The sequence below is a fragment of the Capricornis sumatraensis genome, chromosome 1 (assembly GCF_032405125.1).
Source record: "Capricornis sumatraensis isolate serow.1 chromosome 1, serow.2, whole genome shotgun sequence".
NCBI classification, from domain to species: Eukaryota; Metazoa; Chordata; class Mammalia; order Artiodactyla; family Bovidae; genus Capricornis; species Capricornis sumatraensis.
This window is the reverse complement of record NC_091069.1, coordinates 32,881,170-32,905,442: the sequence shown is the minus strand read 5'-3', so window position 1 is coordinate 32,905,442 and position 24,273 is coordinate 32,881,170. Positions and strand designations below refer to the sequence as shown.

The window sequence follows — 24,273 nt, the reverse complement described above, 5'->3', positions numbered from 1 at the left end:
AGAATGTCTGGCTGTAGGTGAGTGATCACACCATTTTGATTATCTGGGGCATAAAGATCTTTTTTGTACAGTTCTTCTGTGTATTCTTGCCACCGCTTCTTAATATCTTCTGCTTCTGCATACTGATTGGATGCATATTAAAAAAAACCTGAGAACCTTTTGAAAGTACCAACAACAGGGTGGGTTTTAGGCATCTGAATAGTATCTTTATTCTCATGCCTTATTGGGGTTTGTATGGGTTTAGAAAGCTAAGGAAGTATGAAGAATTAGCCTGTTGATTTTTAAAAAAATCCCTATGGTGAATTTGGGATTCCATTGAATCACAATAGTATTCTGATCTGTTTATGGAGAATTAACATTTTAAAATAAGCAATGAGTCTTTTGTTCATGAATGTGGTGTAACTGTTTACATTTTCTTTTATTTCTTTCATCAATATTTTATAATTTTCAGCATACAGATCTTGAACATACATGTTTTAAACATTATCTGCATTTTCATATTTTCTTGCTATTGTATTTCCAATTATCTTTTGCTAATTTATAGAAATTTGAATTTTCTGTGTTGGCCTTGTATACTGCAACCTTACTAAAAGTCCTTTATTATAGTATTTTGGTATGTTCTATACAGTTTTTTGGTGGGTTCTTTGGGATTTTTTACACAGAAGGTCATATTGTCTGGAGAAGATACAGTTATGTTTTTGAACTTTCAGTCTTTGTGCATTTATATTTTTTCTTGCTTTATTGCAGCAGCTAGGTTCTCTAATGTGGTATTGCGTTCTAACAGTGAAAGCAGTCATCTTTGACTTGTTCTTGATCTGAGGGAAAAAACACTTAATCTTTCATCATTAAGTATGATGTTACTAGCAGTGTTTATTTTTTGAAGATGCCCACTGAGGAAGTGCTTTTTCCCTCTGGTTTTCTGAGCGTATTTATCAGGAATGGATGTTGAGTATTATTATCTGTACCTATTTGGATGATCATAGGGCTTTTCTCTTTACATTGATTGATTTTCAAATGTCAAACTAGTGTTATATCACTGGGATAAAGCCCCCTGGATTGTGATTTTTAATTCATTTTTATTTAGCTGCATTAAATTTGCTCACATTTTGTTGAAAGTTTTGTATCTGTCGTCACAAGAGATACTGACTTGCTATTTTCTTTTGTTGTGATGTATTTAAGCGCTTTTGTTATCAGAAGAATGCTGGCCTCATAAAAGAATTGGGACGTGTTCCATCCTTTTTTACTCTCTGGAAGAGAGTAGAAATGCAATTATTTCTTCTTTAAATGTTTAGAATTTGCCAGCTCTCTGAATAAAGAGCTTTATTTTTTAGAAGGCTTAAAAATACAGATTTGATTTCTATAATGGATATGGGTCTATATTCAGGCCACTTATTTATTCTTGAGTAAGCTTTAATAGTTTGCGTTTTTCAAGGAGTAGCTTGTATTGTCCAGTTCATCCAAATTGTTGAATTTATGGACATAAAGTTTTTGTAATATTTCCTTATTATTTCTGTAATAGCTAGAGAGTCTCTGCTAATACCCCTTCTTTCATTTTTTATATTTGTAATGTGTGTGTTCTCTCTTTTTTTCTTAGTCAGTCTGGCTAGAGGTTTACAGTGTTACTGGTTTATTCAAAGAACCAGCTTTTGGTTTCATTGATTTTCTTTATTGGTTTTCAGTTTTCAATTTCACTGATTTTTGCTCTTACTCATTATTTTTTTCCTTTTGCTTGTTTTGGGTTTAATTTGCTGTTCTTTTCCTAGTGTCCTTTGTTGGAAGCTTAGTTTATTGGCTTAAGAACCTCCTCTTCTAGAACAAACATTAATTATTTATAAAGTGAAAAGTGCCCACTCTTTCATTGCTTTCCTTTGGCTGCTTGTTTTTGACCCTAAATGCAACTGTAATTTTTTCAGTATCCTTTCAGACCATTTATATGTATACAGGTATATGAGAATATTGTTTCTACTCTCTCCTTTTTAACATAATTGCTAGATTTCGTTCTAGCAATTATTTTGTTCAATGCCTTGCTTTGCTTTTTCACTTAGTAATCTATCTTGGATATAATTCTCTATCTTTCATATGTTTTTTCATTCTTTTTTAGGGTAGCCTAATAGCCAGTCTTCTATTAATAGACATCTGAAGATGGGGCCAGAACCTTGGGGGTTTTACTATTTTTTATATTTTGTTATGGAAATTCTCATTATGGAAAATTTTATGCATTGCAGGTTAAATATCTTAAATGTTTTTTAGCCTGTATTTTTCCTTTTCATCTTTCTCTCCCTTAAACCATTAGTGTTGTCCAATAATGGTAACCCTCACTTTCCCAGGATTCATTTTTTAAAAAGTTTTTATTCAGAAATTGAAAACACCTATGGAAAAATAGCTAAAACAAAGTACAGTTTAATGAACTGGTCTAGAGCAAATATCCATATAAACACTCCGGAGGCCAAGAAATAGGATGTTGTCAGCACCCTGAAAGAACCTCTTTTTTCTCCTTTCTGTGTTACAATTCCTCTCTCTCCCCCCAGAGGTAATCAGAATCCTGATTTCTGTGGAAATCTCTTCTGAGATTCATTTTTACTTTCCCTTATGGAATTTCCTGGGTATTCTTACATCATGCAATCTGTGTCTGCAAAAAATGTTTTGAGCACATTTACCTTAAAAATGTCATCAGCTGTGCAGCAAAGCTCGACTTTGCTGTGGGAAGCGCTTGCTCTCCATCCTTGTTCTGCGGGCCATCAGGCTTGCTTACTCTCGCTTTGAGCTTCTGGAATGTTTTGTTTGGGTCATCTTTCTGAGCCCCTTCAGGATGGAGGCTGCATTCATCAGAGTTCTTAGTTGTAAGCAGTAGGAATCATCTCTGGCTAATTCATTAAAAGGATATGGGCGAGCCCTCAGCTTTCTAAGGTTGGGAAAGTAGGCTTGAAGACCACACTGCCAGGAACAGAGCTCAAAATCATATCACATAAGTGGTCTCAGGAAGCACCTCTGCCACCAAGCTGGGCATGGACATTGCTGCTTGTGCTCCAGACACCACTGACGAGGGACTGTGGGTGCCACCATGACAGCCCCTCTCTGCTGTCAGACGCTGCGTGTGACTGCTCCTCCTGTCGCCATCCTCGCTGGGTGGATTCTTGGGAGTTCTTTCTTCTGCAGGTTGTTTTCTATTTGATGTCTGGAGCAGATGGATCTTATTAGTGGAGCTTGTGTTATGTGCCCCTGTCTTAGCTTCAAAGAAAGATGGGAAAACACATATTTTTGGTTTTTTCTTACCTTCCTCGTACTTTGGTAGTGGGAAGTATACATGTTGCATAAGGTAGGATGTACGTTAATGTAGATCTAGACTCAGCATTTGGATGGTCAGGGACCCGAAAGAGATGTCCACTCTAGAAGCTCTCTATCAGAAATCTATCACTTTTAAGCCAGTTTATGTTATTCTAGCCACTTACATTGCTAGTATAATGCAATGAATATTTGACATGGGCGTATTCCTTATTTCCAGGTGATAATTTTGCCAAGTACAGTATAAGGCCTGGACCAGAATCTGTGTTCTGATGAACTATATATTTTAAAAACCCGTCTGCCTACAATGTGGGAGACCTAGGTTCAATCCCTGGGTCAGGAAGATCCCCCGGAGAAGGAAACAGCAGCCCACTCTAGAATTCTTGCCTGGAAAATCCCATGGATGGAGGAGCCTGGTAGGCTACGGTCCATGGGGTTGCTAAGAGTCAGACACGACTGAGCGACTTCACTTTCATTCTAATTTTAGCTGGTTTTAGAGAATTTCTGTTTTATCTTACTAGATGTAATAGTTAAAATCAGACGGTAACAAGCATTTGTGTCCTGACAGTGTTTTCACTGAGAATTTTCTGGCTTATCAACCCTTTACATTTTTTCCAGGTATGATCTTATTGTATACAAAAAGTTTTGGAAAATAGGAGACACTATATTAGCATTGGTAAATATGATAGGTGGACATATGATCTTCAAAACCAAGATGATACAGTTCTCATTATTGCAAAGGTATTTCACTCTAAGTTACTATGACACTTTGTAAGCACAAGCTTCATAAAATTAACACAAAAATGGGACTTCCCTGATGGCTCAGTGGCTAAGACTACATCCTCCAGTGCAGGAAGCATAGGTTTGATCCCTGGTTGCAGAACTAAAATCCCACATGTTGTATGGTGTGGCCAAAAAAGAAAAAGATGCTGTTCTTCAGTAAACTTTTAAAAAAGTTAATGCAAAAGCCCATTATATTTGTCATTTCATATATATGACTTAAAAATCCAGCTAGTGAAGTTTTCATCTTCTCTGAAACCAGGGCATAATCGAATGGTTGAAGCAGTGGCCGCAGGGGTTGGGGCCTTGCTGATATTGTCCTGGTTGTGCAGGTGGTATGCAGCTTGACTTAGGGTAGATCACTCAGGTTCTACATTTCATCTTTCTAGTTCCTGCAGAAGAGTTCATGTCACTGTCCCTTCTTCACTTTTCTCACATTGGTGATAGGAGAAGACGAGACACAAGTGTCTCAGATGAGCTTCTTAGAATAAACACATGGTAACGTAAAGGCTGTTCCAGAAAAACAAATAGAGATAAATGTACTGTAAAATCTTTATAGCAATATGTATCCTGTTTCCTTAGTACAAAGAAATAAACTGTTGTTATAATATCCTGATGGGAGGACACATTTTTGAATCACTGTTCAAACCACGTGGGGCCTCAGGTTTGAATACTCGAACACTTCAGCTGTGAATTTAGTAGATTAAGGTGGCGGGATGTTTATTTCAGGTTCCGTCCATTTGACCTTTGCCTACAAATCCAACAGAAGTTGTTTTACAGGGTGTTTCTAAACTCATTTCTAAATGAACTAGTTTGAACAATTTTCTCATAGCGTATGTGAAGCCTTAATTCTATAAAGGAAAAACAAGAATACAAGGTTTCTAAATGTGGTAATATTGTAACATAAGTGCAGGAATCAGTTTACTGGTTGCTTGATATTTAGTGATACATTTGATTGCTTTTGTGATTCCAGATAGCAATTATTTCTAATATAATTTATTTTGCAGTGAGGGCCGAGGCAAGTTGACGGTATTTTCAGTTAAAGCTATGTTAGCAACCATGTGTGGTGGAAAAATGCTGGACAAATTGAGATGTAAGTATTTTTATATTATTTGAAAGATTCTATTTTCAAATTAGGACTTTTAAACACTTTTAAATGAATGTTTTTAGAATTTTGGATGATTATCTATTGAACGTTTTTGTTTTTTCTTACTACCATATCACTTTCTTTGCAGCTACTGGCTCAGAATATTCAAATTTTGCCACCTACTGGTCAGATGGAAAAGTTGGTTAAATTGTTAGTTGTTTTTTTTTTTTTTTTTTTTCAGTTTAAAGCAAGAAAACTGAAAAGGTTCAGTGATGTTGACATTAAAAAAATTCTTTTTCAAGCTGGATGCTTTAAAATGCTTAAAAATGTTTTCTATGTTATTAAAAATTATGCTTGAAGTTAATTTTGTTGGTCACTTTTAGTTAGAAAATAAATTTCATTACTTTTACCAGGCTTGGTCAAGTTTAGCCCTTAATCACTCCATGCTTTATCAGGTGGTATTTCTTGTGATTAAACTGTTTTTTAGTACCTTAGAGTCAAGTGTAGTTATGTAGAAATTAGCAGCCTGTTTATTCAGCTATCGTTCCTTTTTTTTCTTATTGTTTTCAATTTTGGCATTGTGCTGTTCAGTGGATACTATTAGAAGGTGGTAAAATGAAGTGGAAGAAGGTAAAATCCACACTTAATTTTTCTGCCTGTCCTTTTTCATTTATTCACTCTTTAGATAGTCCCTGCCTCAGATATGCCAAGCATTGTGCTGGGTGCTTTACATGTGTTTTCTTACTGAGTCTTTAACATGCCTTTGAGCAGCACATGATATTTTCTTTTCCACAGCTGAGTTAACTGAGGGGGTGACACTGGGATTTCAACTCAGGCTGTAGATTGAGAGCCTGCTGTAAGCTGCTTTGTTGTACTCTACCCTGCTTGTCCTGTGACAGGAGACGCTGTGTGATCCAGGTGCCCTAATACAAGTACCTGTGGAGTAAGAAACTGGCAGGTTTCAGGGAGGTGAGATTGAAGCTGTGGGTTTTCATGAAGTGTTGAGATACCTTGTGAATTGGTTTGTTGAAACTGGGTCATCTGTCCCGTAGCATTTCTCATGGACTAGATTTCGGGTGATGTTCCTCTATGGCCAGTGGGTTTTTGTTTTAATTGAAAGGTATGGAGGCGTGATCTGATTCAAGTACGAGCTTTGGGGCAAGATCTCTTCATAGGTGCATTTGTTTTCTGTGCTTTTTCTTACATGTTACCGTGACGTTGAAAGTTGGAAAGTTAGGTGGCTCATTAGATCTAGATTTAGATGCCTAAAGAAAGATCTTTGATAATATATTTGGTCAGTGTTATCTAGTTATCTCTTTTCAAGATCAGCTACAATTTAAAATGAAGTTTTGGTGGAAAAAATTATAGTTTTATTTAAATACTCTTCTGAGTTGTTTTCACACGGTATCTCAAAATATTACCCTTTGGAGCTGAAATTTCTTAGTATTTTCTAAATTCTAGTGTGGTTTTTCTTAGGAAGATAATACAATATGGATGAAATTATGTTTCATTCAAACACAGACAGAAAGAAAGTTGGGCTTTTTTCTGCCTTTTAACGACGATGATACCAGATAAAGAAGTACTGGAGAAGCTGGTTGAAAATAGGAAATTGATTAACTGCACATTCTAGGTGATTCCGGATTCTTTAAGTATCTGTGATTAAATTTGCTACATTTATATGCAGATTTTAATCCACTCCAGTACTATTGCCTGGAGAATCCCATGGACAGAAGAGCCTGGTAGGCTACAGTCCATAGGCTCGCAGAGTCAGACACGACTGAGTGACTTCACTCACTCACTCACCAGCAGCTAGGTACTTGCCTGAAAAATCCCATGGACAGAGAGCCTGGCAGGCTACAGTCCAAAAGGTCGCAGAGTTCAACACAGCTGAGCAGCATAGCACAGCAGCAGAAGAAGTTCAAAAGCCACATTAAAACAAAACAAAAACAAAACCCCACTATCACATGGATCCCTTCCATACTTCACAGAGAATTAGAATTTGCACTTTTTCACTAATAGTTACAACAGAGAACTGCAATAATTTTAGTTCTCAATCAATAATTTACATTTGGTGAAATTTTAGCTTATCTCTACTTTTTTGTTTTAATCATCCAGGGTGGAAACTGCTTTGTATAGTCTGTGCCTCCTGTTTTAAACAGAGCTTACTGATCATAATTTAAACACTTTTCATCCCTTAGGGATGTCATTCTGTGATACATTTAGGGCTGATGGTGAAATCCTGGGTGGTTTGTTCCTTCTCGTCTTTTCAGACTGCTGTGCTTTTTCAGCTCTTGAATTTCTGGTTATCGGTGGTGGCGGTGTATGTTTGTGTCCTTTAGTGCTGGTAAACATGATGGCATTATCAGTGCTCCAGTCTCTACAAGTCTCTCTTTGCTTCTGGTCCACTTTTCATATGCTATGATGGAGGAGACATAACCAGCCTTCTTTGTATTCTATTGAAGTACAAAAGAAGTGATTGCTCATATTGAGAGAAGCACTCACTTTCGTAGTATGATCGTCAGTTTTGGCTGTTGCGAGAATCCATTTTTCCTTTGCTTTCTAGTCACAGCTACGTCCTATTTAGTTGAAGTGGCTGAATAATAGTGTAGCAGAAATTAGCTGTAAGACTGTATTGTAACATCAATTGATATTTGACCATTTATTCACTTTTTCTGCCTCCTTATTCCCTGTCTTTGTTCTTAGTTCCTGCAACCTCCCATTGACTGTACTTTGGCTGTTGCCTCTGTTAATGTTCCCATTAAGTTAGATTTTTCTAATTTATGGAATATGCCTTAGCATTTCTACTTTTATTTTGATTTTTCTGCTTTTTACCTGTTTTAGGATTTTTTTTTTTCTTTAATTTTCTCTCCTTCCCCCATTTTGGGCTTCCCTGGTGGCTCAGATGGGAAAGAATCTGCCTGCAATGCAGGAGACCCAGGTTGGATCCCTGCGTCGGGAAGATCCCCTGGAGAAGGGAATGGCTACTCACTCCAGTATTCTTGCCTGGAGAATTCCATGGACAGAGAGGAGCCTGGCAGGCTACATTCTGTGGGGTCACAAAGAGTTGGTCATGACTGAACGATGAATACTTTTACTTTCCCCCCATTTTATTTGATCTGTTTTTGTTTGCTTGCTTGTTTTATTGTTAAGATAGCATTTTAAATGACTTAACCAATATTTGTGTTTTTAGTTTGAGACATTTCTTAATTAGACTTTTCAGGTCTCTCTTAAATAAGTTTCTGTTCCCAGGTATCATTCATTTATAGATAACCAGTTAACTCTTATGGTCATTAGGAACTGTTTCCAAGATTCAAAGGCAACTTGTCAGGATTCTAAATACCAATGATTTATAATCAGAGAATACAGACTTTAATTATCAGCATGATGAAGACTCAATAATGTCAGGAATCCTCAGAGAAACAAAATTTATAGACTGTAAGCCCATTATTGATTAGACCATACTTATCAATTAATTTAACTGTGTGATTTGCTTGGCCTAATTCTGCTGTTTTCTAAGAAACTTAATCTCTTATTCAAACCCCATCTGTCTTACTCTAAAAGATAGGAACAGATGATTCATGCAATTTATTTTTAAGTCCTTGAGAAAACTGGTGCCATCATTTTGAAGGGCAGTCTGACAGTGTATATCAGAAAAGCTGTAAGAATATTTGTATCCTGTAACTCAGCCTGCTTCCTGTTTATCATAAGGAATTAAAAATCCCAGGTTTTGTATATATTTGTTGCAGCGTTTTTTATAATATTTGAAGACTTGAAACAGCTTTAATGACCAAAAGTGAGAGCTCAGTTACAGTTTGGGATACTGACAGGATGGAATATACTGCCTTTAAAATTATGCTTCAGATCAAAATCATGCATAAATGTAATACAGTTTTAAACAAAAAATTATTATGTGCATAAAAAAAATCCCCAAATGATAACACCCTGTTAGGCATTTTCTCTGAGTTGTGGCATAAAATGGTTAATAATAATTTTTATTACTTATTGCTTTTGTGTGTTTTTGATAGACCACATTTTGAGTAGCCGGGGGAAAGATGACCTGAGGTGGTGTTTTTGCTCAGAACTGGCAGTTCTAGCATTTCAGTTGATTTGCTTCCTTGATGTTTCATTAACAAGCTATAGGGAGTCAACCTTTGAAGTTATAATGAAGCAGTTTCACCTGTTCAGAATTTAGCATCCTCTGCTATAGTCTTTAACCACCTGTCACTGCTTATTTATCATGGCTAGCACTCTTAATCATTCCTTCCCTTCATTAGCAGGAAGTGACTCTTTAATCCGAGTATTTGCTCACATTCATATTTCTCATGTAACCAAAATGTTTTAAAACTGAAAGCAAGAAATGACTGCCTCATCTGCATTTTATGAAAAAGAAAAAGATAAACCAAAAGCAAGGGAGGCCTGGAGACTTGCCTAGGGTAGTTCCTGACTGAGTCAATACTAGAAGCCCAAGGCATGGTTGTCTCCCATCCTCCTGCCTCACTTCGACTTAGTGAATGATGTAGGAATATTCATGAGTTTGAGAATAAAATATGCGCTTGGATTTAGTTACATATAGATATTTATAAATATGCAGATGTGTATACATTTTGTGTGCATGTGTGTGTGGTTTAGGTTGCTCAGTTGGTAGAAAGATGGCAAGAGAAGATGAGAGTCATTTGCCAGCAAAGCTAACATAGAAAAGAAAGTGGCTTTCTTTTCAATAGATTTGAGTCCTTTTGTAAACAGTCCTGTCACCTTGCAGAAGTGTATGGTTGGTCATGCAGGGACAAGAAGGGAATGGATGGATGCAATGAAGAAAGCCGGGGTCATTATCAACAGGGGAAAAAAATTCAATAAATATGTGAGGATGGTAGAATAGTAGCATTATTTTGCTACTACACAAAGGACAGAATATTTTTGAAAGTTTGTACCTGTGTGTGTGTAAGGGCTTGATTGTGGGTTTTCCACAAGGGAGAAAGCCTATATTTTTAACTGGAGACAACTAATGGGAAATCAGCATACCTTCTTTCAGAGGTGTATAAATAGAATTACTGGGGAATTAATCAGTGATCTGGGAAGCAGTTTTTTCCTTTAATTCCAGAAGGGTTTAGGGCTTTAATTAGAGGGCTAGTTGAATTCTGGGGATTTTTTTTTTTATTACATTTAATTAGCTCTTATTTGTTTCTTTCTTAGATTTTTTATAGGTATATAGTAAATCATATTTGCTATTATAGATTCATTGTTACATTTCATTTTGTTATGGATATGAGATGTACTTGGATTCATTGTTATGTTTCATTTATGATAAAAAAATCTAGCAATTATTTTCAGTGTTTTTCTTTACAGATATGAGAAGCCTAGCTTAAAAAAAAAAGGAAAAACTGTTTTAAACCACTAACTCTAGAAGTAATGACTTCTAAGTAATTACTTAACTGTACGTTCAGTTTTAGTCTAGCAGTATTTCTCTTAAAACCAACCACCCAACGAACATGTTTCTGCTTGTTCTCTTACTAGTCTAATGTAAACCTATTAAGTTACAGTTTCTTTTCTCATGGACTAAAAAGTTTTTTTTTGTTTTTTTTTAACTACTACCGCACAATTGCACTCATCTCACATGCTGGTAAAGTAATGCTCAAAATTCTCCAAGCCAGGCTTCAGCAATACGTGAACTGTGAACTTCCAGATGTTCAAGCTGGTTTTAGAAAAGGCAGAGGAACCAGAGATCAAATTGCCAACATCTGCTGGATCATTGAAAGAGCAAGAGAGTTCCAAAAAACATCTATTTCTGCTTTATTGACTATGCCAAAGCCTCTGACTGTGTGGATCACAATAAACTGTGGAAAATTCTGAAAGAGATGGGAATACCAGACCACCTAACCTGCCTCTTGAGAAATGTGTATGCAGGTCAGGAAGCAACAGTTAGAACTGGACATGGAACAACAGACTGGTTCCAAATAGGAAAAGGAGTACATCAAGGCTGTATATTATCACCCTGGTTATTTAACTTATATGCAGAGTACATCATGAGAAATGCTGGGCTGGATGAAGCACAAGCTGGAATCAAGATTGCCGGCAGAAATATCAATAACCTTAAATATGCAGATGACACCACCCTTATGGCAGAAAGTGAAGAGGAAGTAAAAAGCCTCTTGATGAAAGTGAAAGAGGAGAATGAAAAAGTTGGCTTAAAGCTCAACATTCAGAAAACGAAGATCATGGCATCCAGTCCCATCACTTCATGGGAAATAGATGGGGACACAGTGGAAACAGTGTCAGACTTTTTTGGGGCTTCACAATCACTGCAGATGGTGACTGCAGCCATGAAATTAAAAGAGGCTTACTCCTTGGAAGAAAAGTTATGACCAACCTAGATAGCATATTCAAAAGCAGAGACATTACTTTGTCCACAAAGGTCCATCTAGTCAAGGCTATGGTTTTTCCAGTAGTCACGTATGGATGCAAGAGTTGGACTGTGAGGAAAGTTGAGCACCGAAGAATTGATGCGTTTGAACTGTGGTGTTGGAGAAGACTCTTGAGGGTCCCTTGGACTGCAAGGAGATCCAACCAGTCCATTCTGAAGGAGATCAGCCCTGGCTGTTCTTTGGAAGGAATGATGCTAAAGCTGAAACTCCAGTACTTTGGCCACCTCATGCGAAGAGTTGACTCATTGGAAAAGACTCTGATGCTGGGAGGGATTGGAGGCAGGAGGAGAAGGGGACAACAGAGGATGAGATGGCTGGATGGCATCACCAGCTCGATGGACGTGAGTTTGAGTGAACTCTGGGAGATGGTGATGGACAGGGAGGCCTGGCGTGCTGTGATTCACGGGGTCGTGAAGAGTCCGACACGACTGAGCGACTGAACTGAACTGAACTTTTATATGTTATATGACCTAGTAACTAAGTATAACTGAAAATAATACTTTTTTTTTTGAGGAGAGCAGTTAGCCATTTCGCCATCTAATCAGTACTGCTGTGATTGAGTTAGGTATAAATTTGATGGTGTGGATGTATGCACGTATGTTTTTATGATTTGAAGCCATGTACATGTATGTATGTACTTTGTAGCTGAAGTCTCTGATCTTGAATATAACTGCTAGTGTGTCAGTTATGAATACATGGAGTGGCATCAGAAAACCTGACTAGGAGTGGCATTAAAACCGTCAGGATTTGTTTTTCTTGTGTAAAAGTAAGTCCAAAACCTGGCAAGTTCACGGTTGGTACGGTGGCTCAGGGAATCTCATCAGCATTCGGGTTCCTCCTGTTTTCCTGCTCTGCCATATGACTTACCTTTTAGGATTGTGAAGCTGGAAACTTAAAATAATCCTAATTTTAGAAATTCCTTTATTCTCTAATCCAGTTTGCCATCAGCTTCAGTTGCCTACAGTGTGATGTCTTGGAGTTGACCACCCCTCCCCCCATCTGCCACTCACTTCCTTACTTGTGCCTTGTTTACAAAGTTTACAAAGTTTTCCAGCTGATGTCTCCAATCTCATTCTTCCTCTTTTATTCTGCCAGTCATTAACAGTCTGGTTTCTTGAAACCTAACTTTCTAAATATTTCTTCCCTACTTTTAAACCGAATTCAAATTGTTTCCTCTTGAGTTTTCATTCATAACGTGATTACTTTTCTTACTGACTCTTTATTTATCTTTCCTTCTCCATATAAATTATCATAGAACATTCTCTTCAGTGCACTGTTTCCTGTCTGCCATCACTAACAGGCACACTGTAAACTCCCGCCATGGAGGTTTTTATCCTACTCTTTTTTTTTCTCAATTGAAATACGGTTGATTTACAATATTATATTAGTTTCAAGTGTGCAACAGAGTGATTCAGTATTTGTAGAGATTATCCTCCATTTAAAGTCATTATAAAATATTGGCTATATTTCTATGTTATACAATATATCCTTGTAGCTTATTTATTTTATACATATTAGGTTATACTTTTTCATCCCTTAACCCTCATTCCCCCGTCCCTCTCCCCATTGACAGCCACTAGTTTATTCTCTATTTCTGCATTGTTATATTTGTTCGTTTTATATATCTCTGTTCTTCTCTAGTTGTGTCCCAAAACCCCTACTCCCACCATGTTTTTACTTCGTTTCAAATCCTAGTTTTCAAGGCCAAGCTTCTAAATTTCTTTCTTTACAACCCCTGCCTATGTATTTTTTTTTTCTATTCTTCACTATATTTTGAAGAAGTACAGTGTAGTGGAATGTGTTTGGAATCAGTGTGAGTTTAAACCTTGATCTAGACATAACTTTTTGACCTTAAGTAGTTTAACTTTACTAAGCTAGTTTCCTTAGCTATGAAATTTAAACAGTTATGTGCATATACACGTGCGTTTGCACTTACGTGTGCACACACACACACACACACACACACTGTGTTTTTGTGACAGTAAAATGGGGTAATGTTTAGTAAAGTTTCAGTTCAGTTCAGTTGCTCAGTCGTGTCCGACTCTTTGCGACCCCATGAATCACAGCACGCCAGGCCTCCCTGTCCATCACCGACTCCCGGAGTTTACTCAGACTCGCGTTCATCGAGTCAGTCAGTGATGCCGTCCAGCCATCTCATCCTCGATCGTCCCCTTCTCCTCCTGCCCCCAGTCCCTCCCAGCATCAGAGTCTTTTCCAATGAGTCAACTCTTCGCATGAGGTGGCCAAACTGGAGTTTCAGCTTTAGCACCATTCCTTCCAAAGAAATCCCAGGGCTGATCTCCTTCAGAATGGACTGGTTGGATCTCCTTGCAGTCCAAGGGACTCTCAAGAGTCTTCTCCAACACCACAGTTCAAACACATCAATTCTTCGGTGCTCAGCCTTCTTCACAGTCCAACTCTCACATCTATACATGACCACAGGAAAAACCATAGCCTTGACTAGATGGACCTTAGTCGGCAAAGTAATGTCTCTGCTTTTGAATATGCTATCTAGGTTGGTCATATCTTTTCTTCCAAGGAGTAAGTGTCTTTTAATTTCATGGCTGCAATCACCATCTGCAGTGATTTTGGAGCCCCCAAAAATAAAGTCTGACACTGTTTCCACTATTTCTCCATCTATTTCCCATGGAGTGATGGGACTGGATGCCATGATCTTCGTTTTCTGAATGTTGAGCTTTAAGTCAACTTTTTCATTCTCCTCTTTCACTTTCATCAAGAGGCTTTTTAGTTCCTCTTCACTTTCTGCCATAAGGGTGGTGTCATCTGCATATCTGAGGTTATTGATATTTCTGCCGGCAATCTTGATTCCAGCTTGTGCTTCATCCAGCCCAGCGTTTTTCATGATGTACTCTGCATATAAGTTAAATAACCAGGGTGACAATATACAGCCTTGACGTACTCCTTTTCCTATTTGGAACCAGTCTGTTGTTCCATGTCCAGTTCTAACTGTTGCTTCCTGACCTGCATACACATTTCTCAAGAGGCAGGTTAGGTGGTCTGGTATTCCCATCTCTTTCAGAATTTTCCACAGTTTATTGTGATCCACACAGTCAAAGGCTTTGGCATAGTCAATAAAGCAGAAATAGATGTTTTTCTGGAACTCTCTTGCTTTTTCCATGATCCAGCAGATGTTGGCAATTTGATCTCTGGTTCCTCTGCCTTTTCTAAAACCAGGGATTGCAAGATGAAAACAAAAATCCCAGGATAACAGTGTTAAACAAAGTTGAAGTTTATTTTTCTCTTATATTAAGGAAGTCCAGGGGTATGTATTCCAGGATTGATATGGTAGCTTTGTGTTCATCTGACACCCAGGCTTTCTATATCCCTCTTTTCTATCATTCTGGTGTATGATTTCTACATAAAGTTTGAGATTACCACATCATCCAGGGCTTCCCTGATGGCTGAGACAGTAAAGAATCTGCCTGCAATGCAGGAGACCCAGGTTGGATCCCTGGGTTGGGAAGATCCCCTGGAGGGGGGCATGACAATCCACTCCAATATTCTTGCCTGGAGAATTCCAGGGACAGAGGAGCCTGGCGGACTACAGTCCATGGGGTTGCAGAGAGTTGGACAGGACTGAGTGACTAACACTTTCACTTTCACTTTTCATTGTCTAAGGTGGCTGCTGGAGGTGCAGCCATCATTCTGGAGCTGCATTCCAGATAGCAAGAGGAGGAAGGAAAAAGGGATCTATTCCAGGGCAGTCAGCTTTCTTTAACCAGCCTTCCAGGAAATCTCTCACAACCTTTCTGCTTATAGTCTCCTAGTCACATGACTGAAACGTATTGAAAGAAGGCTGCAAAGTGTGATCTCTTAGCTGGGTACATTGCTCCACAAATAAAATTAGTGTTCTATTACTAATGAAGGAGGTAAGAATATTGGGTGTCTACAGGCACAACTGAAGCAACTTAGCACACCACACACGCAAGCAGACTGAGCCATAGCAAATGGTGTGGTTAAACTAATATCATATGCCTCCTTTCTTTCTGTTCTATTTAAGTTAGCTTAGTGTTTAATTCTTCTTTGCTTCATATGTATCTTATTTTTCCCAGTTACTTTGGAAGTGTCTTGAGGGATAAGGACCGTGTATCATACTTCCCTGTTGTGTTTCAAAATACATAGCAGAATGCTTGGCACTTGGACCACTCAGTGAGAACTTAGTATGTATTTGTTAATTAATTGATTTTACTTTCCACTAGGACTATGTTTCTTTTAGCCACTTGTTGAATTTTCCCCTCCTAATGGGTATTTAATGCTTTTCCCTCAACTGCAAACTAGCAGCTATCATGAAAGGAATGTGCCAGAGATTTTCCTTTGATAATTTTCTGTTTTCTGATGCCTTAATAGTTACCCTGTGGTGCTGTGATCTAAATTTTATGTTTCTTTGATTAACATATTTTAAATGTTTCTTTTTTTTTACCCAGTGGTTTGCGATAAAATCCCCAGATTGAACCTAAAGAGTAATGTTAAAATGTATATTGTATGTATCTATTACATACATATTTCTATTGTACCTTTTTATTACGAATATATAGAATATTATTTTTCAAAATACCATGGTTGAAAAGGCCTCAGGAAATTTTTTTTCTCTGCATATTTAACACACTGATTTGTTTGTAAGAAAGCTGAATAATTTGAAAAGAAAGCTTAGGTTATAGTTGTCAAGTTGATTTGAGCTCCAGGTTATTTTTCTTTTTCTCCTCAACTACGGGTGAGAAGAGGAAAATTACTAACCAGAGATAGAAAGCTCTCTCTAAGAAGATAAAGAAATAGTAATACTACTGGAAACCTCTTTCTCAGCTACTTGGGTCAGACATTATGTAAAAACAGAATCTTATAGTATCAAAGGATCTTGCGATAGAAAAGATAATGTGAGTTCTTTTTATTCTACTTTAGAACTTACTAAATGGAATGTTTTAAATGAACATACTACATAAGAATACATTACATCATTAGTATATGAATACACATGTATAATATAGTTTCTTTCACACCCTTCACCAATATTCAACTATATTCATACATTCAAATATGTATATGTCTTATATAAGTACACACATAAATGTAAGAGATAAAGGTGTGCTGCTACAAATTCTTCTTGGAATAAGGTGAGGTGTAAATAGGTAAAATAAAAAGTTATATATTATCCAGTTATGTATGCTCAAAAAAAGTAGGTAGGTGGATGTGTGCGAATGGTTATGTGATCTTTTGGTAGAGTATTCAATGATTGGGAAAGAGGAGCCTTCTCAGCAAAGTAACCACACAGTGTGAAAGAGATTGAGAGTACATGTTAACTAAAAATCATAGTAACTTTATGATACTTTTTAATGATGCTTTTGGACTGGTATACAAATGACATAACAGCTGTTTATAAAAAGTTGGTGTTTCTTTATAGTTTGACTTTATTTGGTTTTATTCTCATAGATGTTTTCTCCCAGATGTCAGATTCCAATGGCTTAATGATATTTAGCAAGTTTGACCAGTTTCTGAAGGAAGTTCTGAAGCTCCCAACAGCTGTCTTTGAAGGGCCATCTTTTGGTTACACAGAGCACTCGGTCCGCACCTGTTTCCCACAGCAGGTAAGGGCGGTTTAATAGGATGTAGGACTTGAAGAGCTCTCATCTGCCCCTCTACCTTTAGTCAGATTTTGCCAGATTGCTTCACTCTAGGGATATAGGTCTTGAATATGGGAGGAAAAAGAGATCAGAGGAGGGAGTATAAAAAGGAGGGAGGATCAAAAATTCACCTGAGAACTCTTTTTGGGAGAGGGGAGGGAAGTCTTTTCTGAAAAAAATGATAAGATTTGAAATATTTCAAATTACTAAAAGTTTCCAGGAAAATATTTGAGATGAAGTATTTGTATTATTGCTACTAGACATATATTACTCTCCCTAGTGAGTTATTAACTGTGAAATATAGGATTTTTTATATAAAACTCTATGCAGTTCAGATCATTGTTTCCTGAGCACCAAAGACAAGCAACGCTGTACAACTCTCAGCTGTCAGCTCACAGTCTCTCAAGAGTATAATGCCATTTTCATATAAAAGAAAGATAGATTTGATTTCTTCTTTATTCGTGAGTGACCTTGTGTGGTCTTGCTCCAGACGTTAGTGTGAGTATATTCCTGAGATCTTGACTGTGCCTCAAAGAACTCAGAGCAGAGTGGGTGCTCGCTGTAGCAGCCATTTTTTTTTTTTCCAGGTAGAGATGAGATAACAGAGCTTCATGCTACATTTAGAAAGTTCTGGAAAGCAGAGAATTTTTAAAAATCTATGTTAAATCTTCCCAGATGGTGCTAGTGGTAATGAACCCGGCTGCCAACGCAGAAGACGTATGAGACACTGATTCAATCCCCTGGTCATAGTTCGATCCCTGGGTCGGGAAGATCCCCTGGAGAAGGGCATGGCAACTGACTCCGGTATTCTTGCCTGGAGAATTTCATGAAGAGAAGCCTGGTGGGCTATAGTCCATAGGGTTGCACAGAGTCGGACACAGCTGAAGTGACTTAGCACACATGTTAAAATTAGTGGGTAAAAGATGAACGGACATAGGATACAGACATAGTTTGAAGGTGTCTCGCCATAGAATATTTATTAATTATAAGGGAAACATAGCAACTTGGCAGTAGAGAAACCTGTCAGATACCACTTTAACCAAGTGATCAAATCCACGTCTCCAGCAGAGGGAAGCGCTGACAATCCTATTTCCTAGTAGGATGCCCTAAGAAGTAGCCAGTATGATTTCTCTTGAGAGAAAAGCACAATCAGAGTCTCACTGGGAAACATTCAATAATGCCAAATGCAGGATTTCTACAACATAACTGGCCCACACACTTTAAAAGGGCAATGTCATGAAAGACAGAGAAAGACTGAGGAGCTGTTCCAGATTATAGGGGTCTAAAGAGACATGGAAACTGAAACACAACCATGATCCGGATTTTTGTTGTTGTTGTTGTTATAAAGGACATCATTGGGACAACAGAGAAAATCTGAATTGAAGCTTGTGGACTAGATAATAGTATTCTGTCAATACCATTGATTTCCTGAGTTTGATACTTGTATTTAATCAAGAGAATATCCTGATTTTGCAGAAGTAAAAAGTTATTTAAAGTTAAAAGTACATCTCTTCTGCAGTGTTAACATTTGAGGAGTCTGGGTTAATGGCAAATGGGAATTTTTAAATAATCTTCTGATAGGCTTTCCATAAATCTGAAATTATTTAGAAATAAAAGGTTAAAATGGCTTTCCCTGATAGCTCCGTTGGTAAAGAATCCGGCTGCAATTCAGGAGACCCTAGTTCGATTCCTGGGTCGGGAAGATCTGCTAGAGAAGGGATAGGCTTCCCACTCCACTATCCTTGGGCTTCCCTTGTGGCTCAGCTGGTAAAGAATGCGCTTGCAGTGCAGGAGACCTGGGTTCAATCCCTGGGTTAGGAAGATCCCCTGGAGAAGGGAAAGGCTACCCACTTCGGTATTCTGGCCTAGAGAATTCCATGGATTGTATAGTCCATGGGATCACAAAGAGTCGGACACAACTGAGCAACTTTCACTTTTACTTTCGAAAGGTTAAAATATGGGATATTTAGCCAGGCCATAGAATAACATATATCCATACATATATCCACCAAAAGTTATATTACAGAACTTCCTGGAAATTCTGACTTTGTTTTCCTGGACATTGAATAAAGTTTGGCAAGAGTTGACTGGCATATGAATATGTGTGTGTGTGTTTCATAGATATCCTAACTAAGCAAAATTTATAGTCTGTGTTAGCAAGCCCCTCATTACCATTATAATCTAGTGTGCATTATTACCATTTTCATTGATTTGAAAGACCCTTTCCATGCCTGACATCTCTCAGAATCTCTTGTATAGCCTGTGGCATCTGACTGTTGCTTTTGGCAGGTGGTGGTTATGATGGGTTGTCATTTCCTGTGCATATGTAATAGCTTGATCATAGTTGTTGCTGTTGTAGGCACTTCAGCTGAGTTATGTCCCCTTTTGGTCCTGCATGTGTTGTCATTTCAGATGTCCTCAGAGAGAGTATACTCTGATTCAGTATTAAAAAGTTGTTGTAAACACAGAAGGTTGTGGACATAACAGAAATAAATTTCACATTAGTGAGATAAATATTCATCATTGGAGAAACTACATATTTTCTTACAAAGCAATATCAGGTGCTTTACAGAAGATTTTCTTTCTTGTTTTTTTTTTTTAAAAGGAAGATATCCACAAATAGATGAAGCTGTGTTTTTATCATTGAGATATGACCAAAATCTTGTCAGTTGAAGCAGTGCCACTGAGCCTTGCAAAATTGCCAAATCCTTCTGAATAGATGAAAGGAATTTCAGTTCATCAGGAGGCTGATGGGACCGATTCACATGTCATGAAGGATTATAGTTAATTATGTCATTGAGTTAGTTTAATTGGCTGAGTGTTTTTCTTTCTTAGTGATGGAAAAAAAAAATGGTGCATCTTACAAATGATGGTGTCTTAGATTGTATGAAATACAGCATATAACATGGATTTTGATATGAACAGGTCTATGGTAATGAGGCCTATATTGCGGGCTTTCATTAGATTGAACAAAATTGCAGCGAGTTGAAACTGAGATTTTACCCTAAGTTAGGCCTGTGGAGGAGAATGTCTTGCTAAATTATTCCTTAGGTAGAAATGACGATGGCTCCAAGATTGTTTTCTTTTTTTAAAATTAATTTTTAATGGAGTATAGTTGACTTATGTTTTCATTTTTTTAAAGGAGATTTTTCAGTTAACAGTGCTTACTGTGAACATTGCTGTAGAAAAGGCCCTGCCCTCTGCTATTACTCATGAGCTGAGAACAGGGTCTGATGGTTCCCTGGCCAGTAGGCAGGGCTGGAGGTTGCTGGGCGTGCAGTGTTGGGGGCTCTTGGCTCAGCTACTTCTCTGCGACACAGTCTGCATGTACTCCCGACCCTGGAGTCTGTGGTTCACTAGTCTTCGGGGTAAGCAGGAAAACTCTTTGCCAAGAAAGATCTGAGAACCGTGGACTCCTAGCCACTTTACTTCCTGCCCTAATGGCAGCCTAAAAGAAGAGGACATGCCTGCTCAGATGCTGCTTTTGATTCATTATTCCTTTTAAGCATAAGCAAATTCGAGTTTAAGTCATCATTTTAAAAAATATCCCTGTTGATGTCCCTATTTTGCTTTAAAAAAACAAACCTTGCAAACTCCTCACTGTCTACTGGGTTGTTAGCCACACACGGCGGTGCTTATCAGTCCAACTGCAGCCTGTCTTTTCTCCTTCACTCCTGATCTCTCCTACCCCTTTGCTTCAGGATGCCATGGGTTCTTTTTAGATATTGCCCCAGTGCCCTTTACATTCCCACCAGCAGTGGGTAAGGCCATCTTTTTTGCAGCCTTGCCAACAGCACATATTCTTTCATTTAGGATTTTTTTGCCAGTCTGAGAGATGAGAAATGTTATCTCAGCATAGTTTTGATTTGCATTTCACTTGTTTTGCATAAGCAAAAGTGATGTTCTTCTCTTTATGTTCTTAGCCCTCACTGAAATGCAGTAGCCCCTTATCTTTTCTCTCTCCTCCAACAAAGGCCTCATATTTCCTATCACAGCTAAATATCTCCTGGTCTTTGATGCTCTGAATCTTTCAATGTAGGATTAATTGCTTCCTGTTCTGCAGTCCCTGGCCAGTTATATGTAGCTCACTAATATCCTGAAGGGATGCACCTTGGTCTTCTTCAGATTTACATCCTCGTGACTAACAGTCTAGAAAGTCATCAGAGCTTGCTAGTTATTTGTTGGATTAATTGAGTAGTGGTTTTAAATCAAATATGGCATGAGAGTTTGAATTGTAATCATAAGCTTAAAGCTTGTGGATATGCTTGCAACCTTATTGTTTTCATTGATACTTTTATTCCATCATTTTCTTAAATGAGACTATCTTTACAATGAGGAAAATGCAGAATTTCAGATTTTTAAAAGACTTTTTCCATTTTTTAAAAAGCTGTAATAAATAAAAGTAGCTCTGACAGAAAGCACAGCAACTTTATATAGCTGTGTCATTGCAAAGTATCCTAATTTTCAAAGTCCAAAATAAATCTGTGATATGGGCAAATTCGGAGCCTTTTAATAATTGAAGGCCAATCCATAACACTGGTCCCATAACCAGTTAATGTGTGTTTGCCCTTGTCAGACAAAATATTTTTATAACTCTACACAAAAGTTTGTATTAAAAACATTTAATCTGAAAGATTTGTAAAATGATATTTTTAAGGCTTTTAGCTAAATGTTGTACACTGTTTGACTGATGACCAAGTAAGTCATAGGACAGTGGATAAAAATTATTTACCTATTGCCCATAAGAAAATAGAAGTTTTTAATAAAAATGATGAGATTGGAAATTGCAATTATGATGATCTAATGCTAAATTATTTTACTTGTTTTCTCATATTATTTTAGTGATACTGGGCTTCCCTGGTGGCTCAGAGGTTAAAGCGTCTGCCTGCAGTGCAGGAGACCTGGGTTCGATCCCTGGATTGGGAAGATCCCCTGGAGAAGGAAATGGCAACCCACTCCAGTATTCTTGCCTGGAGAATCCCATGGACACAGGAGCCTGGCGGGCTACAGTCCACGGGGTCGCAAAGAGTTGGACATGACTGAGCGACTTCACTTTCACTTTCACTTTAGTGATACTGGATTTCTCACTTTTGAGAGATAGTTTGTCCCCTCTTTTAATGCAGGAAAGTTGTAGCTCAGAGTGGAGGGAGGGAAGTGAGAATGGATGGCACCTAGGCTAGTAACTGTCAGTACTGAGGATTAGAATAACAAAGGGCAGGGAGGTAGGTGACGAACTGAAACACTAATTAAAAGAAAAATATGAAAGTACATACAAAGATAAAAACAGCCTCAGTGCTTTATTGAGAAAGGCGAAAATAAATCATGGTGTTTTTGCTCAGTGGATAAGGCAGCTGTTAAAATGATTAGAAAAGAAGACGTTGTAGCAAAACAATAAAGTATTTAATAAAACAACTTAAAAAACAGATCATATATTTTTATCTACGTACGTAGCTCTATAGAAGCATACGCATTTGGAGGGAAATACAGAAAAATGAGAATTGTAATAGGAATGTGCATTGTATGCAGTTTTATTACAGCTTTTATTATATATATTGTGCTGTAAAAAATAAAGAGAAATGCAAAGCATGCGTTTAAGAGCAAAACCAAAATAAAAAGGTAGAGAAAGAGGCAGTCTCTTTCTCACATAGTTATTTTCTGAGTCACGAAGTTTTAGAGCTAGGAACTCTGTCCCATAAGTTCTCAAACTTTCTGGTATCAGGAGCATTTTACACTCCAAAAAACATTTGAGAACCCCAGAGAGCTTTTGTCTATATGGGTTATATCTATCACTATTTCCATGTTAGAAATTAAAATTGATAAATTAAAAATATTAAATCATTTAAAAAGAATAATGACAAGTCTATTATGTATTAACACAAATAATATATTTTATGAAAAATATATTCCAAAGCAAAATTTTAATGAGAAGAATGCCATTGTTTTATATTTTTGGCAAATTTCTTTAATACTTGGCTCAACTGAAGGCAGCTGGATTCTCATATCTGCTTATCCATTCAATCTGTTGTGATATGTTGTTTTGGAGTAAGTATGGAAAAAATAATCTGGTCTCACACAGCTGTGTAGTTGGAAAAGGGAGGAATATTTTAAAAGCTTTTGCAGATAATTATGGATATGCCATGTTGCCTCTGGAACACTCCACCGTACACTCTTGAGAGAATGAACTGGAAAAGGCAGATAATATCTTAGTGTTATTATGGAAGTAGTTTTGGCCTCATGAACTCCCTGGAAATGATTTAGGAACCTCCCAGGGGGATCTCTGACCATACTTGGAGAACCACTGCTCTAGCCCTTGAGAGACAAGAAAACTGAAACCAGATTATTAGGTGATTTTCCCCCAAATCACGTAGTTAATGGAAGACAGAGTCCTGGGACATGGTTCTTCTGGCTTCACTCCTCATGCCTTCAGTGGACCTCCAATTATGGTATGAGTTAGGACAACTTAGGACAAGAACCTACTCATTGGAAAAGACCCTGATTCTGGGAAGGATTGAGGGCAGAAGGAGAAGGGGACGACAGAGGATGAGATGGCTGAATGGCATCACCAACGTGATGGACATGAGTTTGAGTAAACTCTGTGAGTTGGATGGACAGGGAAGCCTGGTGTGCTGCAGTCCGTGGGGTCACAAAGAGTTGGACATGACTGAGTGACTGAACTGAATTGAACTGAGGACAACTTTTGGAAACTGATCCTGAGTGTATTTATAATGGAGTTCTGAGATATCAGATATATCCATTCCTCTGTCTATGGACTTTTAGGTTGCTTTCATGTCTTGCAGTGAGCATTGGGGTGCATGTACCCTTTCAGACCATGTTTTCCTCTGGATATATACCCAGGAGTGGGATTGCAGGGTCATATGGTAGTTCTGTTTTTAGTTTTTTAAGGAACTTTTTCATCTTGAAGATTTTTAAAAAACCTGTAAAACTCCATGATAGGTGAGTCAAGACTTTTTAGGGAAAGTAACATTAGGATTATAAGTGGGCTTGTAAAAATGTAATTTTTAACAAATATAAGAAGATACAGATATATTAAACATTATCATGAATGATA

General features: G+C 37.7%; 1 protein-coding gene across 1 annotated transcript in view; it reads left to right on the top strand.

The window, feature by feature from the left end:
- Positions 1–24,273, top strand: part of DTNB (dystrobrevin beta) — a 209,167-nt gene that overhangs the window by 30,325 nt on the left and 154,569 nt on the right. The window contains exons 4-5 of the mRNA XM_068964051.1: positions 5,070–5,155; positions 17,014–17,168. Of these exons, the coding sequence (XP_068820152.1) occupies positions 5,070–5,155; positions 17,014–17,168 (241 nt within the window). The remainder of the gene's footprint in view (positions 1–5,069; positions 5,156–17,013; positions 17,169–24,273) is intronic.